Below are 6,925 nucleotides of genomic sequence, written 5' to 3' on the forward strand. Positions count from 1 at the left end.
AATCACATTTAAATAAGTTATCCAATTATACACTTTAAATTAGAAGCACAAGCCTGAATGTTATTAACTTTATGAATACTTAAAACACCAAATATGCAGATTCCATAAACTAAAAATATTACTGTTATAATTTTGCTTCTCTTAAATACTGTTATCATTAATTCTAAATCTTCTAGGGGTTAAAAATACTATCTAGGAATACAGTTATTTTCTCAACTAATCGTGGTTGACTATTGACCAGAGATTTGGGCTGGTCAGCCTCCCTAATGGGGAACACGGCAGCGCTATTTCCCCTTGTTAACAGGGACTTTATAATTCAGAGGAGGAGTTAGTCCCGAAATGCAGTCAAGTTGCTCTACTCCTTAATTAGACTTTGCATTTCCTGGGCTCTTTGGAAACTTAATTCCTTTTCCATGTAACTCTGAATTTGACATCCTGCACTATTGTCATCTCCCTACTTCTAACACCATAGCAACTCTTGTAGATGATGAAATTGTATCTAATTGAATTCTGCAAATCTCAAATCTTGGTCTGGATTTGTCACACAGCTTCAAGGTCACATGACTGATGCTTGTCCAGGCTCACAAGGCCCAGTATGAGGTACTCCTTATAGTTATCTGTCCCACTACTCACTATGCCAGAGCCACATGAATTTCTTTCTATTCCTCAAAGTCTCTAAGCTTATTCTGGCCTCAGGGCCTTTGCACTAGCTGTCTGTTCTGCCTGGAACAAATCTTCTTGTCGCTGGCATCTTTGCAGCATTCCAGGTCACAGCTTGAATGGCACATCCTTATAGATGCCTTCCTCAACCCTTCAGTTATTTTTACTCCCTCTGCCCCTTCCACCACACATGTTCCATATTCCATTACAATACTGTTTTTACTGTCCTCATTTCTCATTTCTTCTCCTGTTTATTATCTGACTTCCCCACTGCGATGTGAACTTCTTGAGTGCAGTGTCCTTGTTGGTCTAGTTCACTGCCAAGAATGCGAGTACCTAGAACTATGAATAAATGAATGAATGAATTACATGAATGGAACAGCAAATGGCTATTAGCCTGCCATTTGTTATTCTGTTTTTCAGACCTGTGTTCCTGAATGCACTCTCCCTCTCAAAGTGGGGACCTGTCCCCACGACTGGCCCAGCCATGGGGAGATAACGTTCAAAGACTATCAGATGCGATACAGAGACAATACCCCTCTTGTTCTCGACGGGCTGAACTTGAACATCCAAAGTGGGCAGACGGTTGGGATTGTCGGCAGAACGGGTTCTGGTGAGGACGAGCTCTGACTGTTTCTTTCAGGTTGTTTTCTTTGTATTTCCACTGGGTGTGCTAGCTAAACCACAACAGAGGGTGATGTGTAAGTGTGGCAGATTGGCTGTTTTCCCCCTGAAATCTCTTTACTGTAATTTTTTGAATTGATTAAATGAGACTCACTCTGGTGAAACGAGGCCCAGAGGATGAGTCAGGTGCCAACAGCCCCTGCAGGGATGGGCAGGTTGACAGTGTGAGGGCAGCCGATTGCCTCTGCAGAGTGAGGGGTTTCTGTCTGCACAGTCACTGCCACAGAGCCATTTTCATTGCACTAAAAATTCCCTTGATTAGGTACTCAGATATGATGAAATACAAACTTAATTTTGATTTGCTGTTTTCACATTTATTGCCCCCAGGAAAGTCGTCATTGGGAATGGCTTTGTTTCGTCTGGTGGAGCCCGCCAGTGGCACGATCATCATTGATGGCGTGGATATCTGCACGGTCGGTTTGGAAGACCTCAGAACCAAGCTGACCGTGATACCCCAGGATCCTGTCCTGTTTGTAGGTACAGTAAGGTAGCTGTTTCTGATCGTTGTGCACTCCTATTTTTGGATAATGAAATCAAACCAACAACAGCTTTGTGAAGCTCCCACATCATGGCTGGTCCTTTATTAACTACGCTACAGATAAACAAGAAGCTATGCACAGGGGGAGCAGACATCCCAGTTGGCCCCAGAGAGCCCTGGTTTGTGCCTGTGTCCCAGCATCCTATCAGGTTTAGCAATGGCTGATCCCCAAAATACCCCAGTTTGCACATTAAAACAGATAGTTATTCCATGTATGTAGCCATCCTTTGGGAAGTATGTCAATTCATTCCCATTAAGGAGTGAACAGAAGCTGCTCAAGTCCAAGACCAGTAGGGTTGCCACTCCTACAGGGCTCAAGATCTGATGTCAAGGTGCAAGGAGAAAACCACAGTGTCTCACTTGGTGCAGTGCGGCGCCTGCCCCTCTAACAAGAGGGACATTTCCTGCATTGAGCACCGGATGAAGTTGAGGGCTGTATTTAGAGTTGTGTGAAAAGCCCACTCCGTGTCTGGGAGTGCTAGACTCACACCCTGCACATGAGGTGCTCGCCCTCTGCAAGGCCCCACAGCTGCCGATGGAGCTCTTGCCTCTGAAGGCAGAGTGAACGCACCAGCGGATGGAACTGCTCACTCCCTCTCTCTCTGCTAAGAAGTTGCACAAGGTCAGATCTGCTCTGCTGCACATGGCCCCCAGAGGACCAAATGTGTCTCCTGAGTGCGTTGTTCCATGCTATCTCTTGGTAGGATTGGTGGTCTGCCTGCCTTGGTCTCTGCTCCATCCCACTGTGGAGTGGTGGGTCCTCAGTCTCTTGGCTTGAGGTTGGTATTTCATGGACTGTCGTCCTGGGCTCAGCACTGCTCTTGTTCCCGTGGCGTCATCGCACACTTCTCCCCAACATGCTGTGGAAAATGTGCTCTGCCATCCTCTTGTCCTCAGAAATTCAGCCCCCTCTCTTTTCCTTCACTGCAGGTACAACCTGGATCCCTTTGAGAGTCACAGTGATGAGATGCTCTGGCAGGTTCTGGAGAGAACATTCATGAGAGACACAGTAGGTCTCTGGGGCTGTCCGGGATGAGTTCGTTTCCCAGCCCCAGTGCCCCAGATACCTGGCCCAGGTTTAAATTTGGCCAGCGGTTTATTGGCACCATGCATATCAGTAGAATGTAATCCTAACTTACCCTTATTTAAAGCAACAATGGAGAATATTCCTTAGGCCACTGCCATGATTCAGTTGAGAGCTCTACATGCATTCTCTCATTTGGTCCTGATTACAACCCTCTGAGGTGCGTACTCCTACCTCCACTTTTAGAGATGCAGAAATTAAGACTCAGAGATGTAACACGTGAGTAACAGAATGGAGGCTTGACCCCAAGTCCATCTGACTCTAGAGCAGATGAAGTGCCCTACTGCTCCGCCAACAGCCTCATTTACTTACTGAAACAGTCAAGCCCCGAGGAGGTGAGGGGGCGTGGCATGCTCCAGGGATGGCAGGTGTGGCTGGTTTGAGTGGACTGAACCAGCTGTGAGATGGGACCCTGTCCTATGAGAGTTGCAGCTGGGGTCAGCAAGTGAGCGTGGCCACCTCTACAACCCAGGGGGGATTTTTTTTCCCCCAGGACTTGGTACTAAGATGAGCATCTCCCAAAGCCACTTGGACTTGTCGTGCTGGACAAATCAGACCCTGACTTACCTTTCCTTGTTGACCAGAAAACTCTTTCATCTCATTTCTATTTTGTCCATGGAAATAGGAATCCTGAAAGCCACGTACACATGTTTGTGATTCTCTCCAGCCATACGCACATCATTTGTACTCTTTTGGCAAGGTGTCTGCGGGGTTCTATGAATCACTGTGATTTAAAATTATTAATGACTGCCTGCTCCTTGGTCTCTCCCTGGTGGCTGTTGGCGATATTGAAATGACTGTTGTTCTGCACTTTCTTTTCCATATTAAAATATAGCCAGCTGATAAATGCAAGAGGAGGGGGCAATCAATACAGACGACGCAGGACAACTTTATAGATCGTCAGCGCGAATACGGCATTCTCTGTTTTATAGATAATGAAGCTCCCGGAAAAATTACAGGCAGAAGTCACAGAAAATGGAGAAAACTTCTCAGTAGGGGAGCGCCAGCTGCTTTGTATGGCCCGAGCGCTTCTCCGTAATTCAAAAGTAAGGAAACAGCACGAAAAAGTGGATTGGTCGAATTTTGGATATTTCCTGCAGCACCACTCAATCTGGGAGCTAGAGCCAGGCGTTTGTCTTTCAGCAAACAGAGAGCAATTGAGCCGTTTAAAAACTGAACACTTTCTCTTAAGACAAAGTTGTGAAGGGTAAAAATTGAAAAATAACAGCCATTTACAGCAACAGCACCTGCCTCCTCTGGGCCTTTCCCCGGGAGGTCTTGTTTAGGTATTCTCTGTCCTGCTAAGTGGTCTGGGTTTGAGAAATCTGCTTCTTAACTTTTTCCCTTTGTCCTGAACAATTCTGAGGCCTGATAAACAGTACCCAGGATCTCAGAGAAGGCCTTCAGAATGCCAGGACGTGGGGACTGTAAAATTTATACTCATTTTTCTTAGTGACTTAGCCATCCTTGCTTACTGATTTCAAGGAAGAGGTTGCTGTTGCTTTAGAAATCCCATTCTATGAACCCTGATCAAAATGTAACCCATCGTATGGTGTTGCCAAAAAACTGGCCTCTATACCTCAATAGCCAAATTGAGACTTGGAGACAGAGTTTTGGGAGAATTAGGAGAGAACAGCTTTACTGCTTTGCCAAGCAGAGGGGAGTCACAGCAGGCTAATGCCTTAGAGACTACATCCAGCTTGGGGTTGGTATCCCAAGGTCTTATGGAAAAACCACATGGAACTGAAAGGCGACAATAATCAGGGCATTTTCCGGGGCACTGTGTTCTTCTTAATCTTGATGAACCCACCTGGCATCACAGAGAAACTCTAGAGGGTCTGTTCTTCTGATGCTTTCAGCCTGTGACCACCTTCCTGGAACACACCTTCTGGGTTAAAGGATAAGCTATTCTGGGTAGAGAATGTATACTGAGTGGAGAGTGTCATGGAAAGGTTGGGGGCTGTTTAGCACAGATGCAAGTAGGCAAGTGAAGCAGAGGTCGGGGTTTGTCAGAGGAAAGAGAAAAGCAAGGGGCAAGAATTTTCAGTTAGAATGACTCAGCAGACAGCTTTAGCATCAGGGAAGCCATTTTGTTAGTTTCTACTCTTGCAGCGCGTTCTCTGGATGCGCTAACGGCAGGGAAGGGAGCCAGCATGCATTTAGTGCTGACTGTGGCGCCCCACACTGCTAAGTGGTCTATGTGCTGCCCTTGCATTTCATACTCATAGTAAGATATAACCTTCTTTTACAGACGAGGAAACAGCCTTGGAGAAGTTAAGTAATTTAGCCAAGGGCAAGCAGAGTTAGAGCTGAGCTCAAGCCCTCTGACTGGCAAACCGGCACCGCAGCAGAAGGAATAATATCCCCCTCCCACCCCCATCCCGCAAAGATGCCCACGTCCTCATATCCGGAATCTCGAATGTGTTACTTTACTTGGGAAAAGGGGGCTTTGCACATGTGATTAGGTTATGGATCTTGAGATGGGGAGGTTATCCTGGATTACCTTGGTAGGTCCAGTGTAACCACAAGTCTTTATAAGAGGGAGGCAAGAGGGTCAGAAAGAGAGAAGATGTGATGATGGAAGTAGAAGTTAGAGTGATGCCAGGAAGGGGCCATGAGCCAAGGAAGGCAGGCAGCCTCTAGAAGCTGGAAAAGGCAAGAAAATCATTTCTTCTCTTGAGCCTTCAAAAGGAGTGCAGTCCTGACAATGCCATGCCTTTAGGACTACTGCCCTCCAGAACTGCAAGGTGATAAGTTTGTGTTGTTTTGAGCCTCTAAGTTGTACTAATTTGTTACAGCAGCAATAGGAAACTAACACAAGTGCTGTTATTGTACCTCATGCTGACTCATGTCAGCACATGATAGCACTAGATAAAGCCCATGAGGTGTGTCTTCCTACTAGTTTGTAGGATTAGAATAAACCACTTATAAAAAGAAGAGTAAAGAACACACAACCTTGTTTCTCCAGCAAGTCCCTCTGCAGAAGATGAAGACGGTGTGATGTGACTTTCATTCTGTTGTTCTTTTTCTAACTTTTTGAGGTGGATACTTAGCTCATTACTTTTCAGCCCTTCTTCTTTAATGAATAGAGCTAAGACTATAAGTTTCCCTCTAGGTACAGCTTTGGTTTAGTGTGGCTTTCACAGTGTTCTTTCCTTCACAGATCATTCTCCTTGATGAAGCCACTGCCTCCATGGACTCTAAGACTGACACCCTTGTTCAGAGCACCATCAAAGACGCCTTCAAAGACTGCACAGTGTTGACCATCGCCCACCGCCTCAACACAGTCCTCAACTGTGACCTCGTCCTGGTCATGGAAAACGGGAAGGTGCAGGACGTTGGTGTCACCTCTCCAGAGGCTTCAGGGGTTTTGGGCTCTATGGTGGGTGCATATTGTCTGGCAATTTCAGTTCTTCTTCTCTGACTTTCAGGTGGTCGAGTTTGACAAGCCTGAAGTCCTTGCTGAGAAGCCAGATTCTGCATTTGCTATGTTACTGGCAGCAGAAAATAAACTCCGACTGTAAACATCCCTGCTGGGGCCACGTCACATGCTTTTAGAAGAGGAGGAGGCTATGTGAGATGGGTCAGTGCGCCTGCAGTGGGGAGGCCGTCATCTGCGCAGGGTGGAGGGCAGCCCTGGTCCACCATCCCTCCCATGCCAGGAGCACGGGCTGAGCCTGGGCGGAGCTGCTTCCCTGCCTTGCCCAGCGCACGCCTCCTGACCTCACTTGGAGGGCTTGGCTTTGTTCTGGGTGATAAACAGAGGCAGGTGAAGCTAGTAGATTAAAAAACTGCCCCCACGTCCTAAAACCCCAAAGGTCCCTCATACGTTCTCAAGAATACCACTTTAGTGCATGGGAGTGAAAACATTATAACTTTCAGTTAAAAACTGGTTAAACAGAATGGGAAAATTCCTAAGGTTGGCCTTTATAAAGGTTCCCTGCCTTGTTATCAAAAGG

The 6,925-nt window shown here is 46.5% G+C and overlaps 1 protein-coding gene across 1 annotated transcript in view; it reads left to right on the forward strand.

The window, feature by feature from the left end:
- Nucleotides 1–6,523, forward strand: part of ABCC12 (ATP binding cassette subfamily C member 12) — a 55,877-nt gene extending 49,354 nt beyond the window's left edge. The window contains exons 24-28 of the mRNA XM_064489996.1: nt 1,084–1,273; nt 1,672–1,817; nt 3,899–4,012; nt 6,130–6,294; nt 6,398–6,523. Coding sequence (XP_064346066.1) covers nt 1,084–1,273; nt 1,672–1,817; nt 3,899–4,012; nt 6,130–6,294; nt 6,398–6,490 — 708 coding nt within the window. The 3' untranslated portion in view covers nt 6,491–6,523. The remainder of the gene's footprint in view (nt 1–1,083; nt 1,274–1,671; nt 1,818–3,898; nt 4,013–6,129; nt 6,295–6,397) is intronic.
- Nucleotides 6,524–6,925: the final 402 nt, after the last annotated feature.

Source organism: Camelus dromedarius, chromosome 9 (genome assembly GCF_036321535.1).
Source record: "Camelus dromedarius isolate mCamDro1 chromosome 9, mCamDro1.pat, whole genome shotgun sequence".
NCBI classification, from domain to species: Eukaryota; Metazoa; Chordata; class Mammalia; order Artiodactyla; family Camelidae; genus Camelus; species Camelus dromedarius.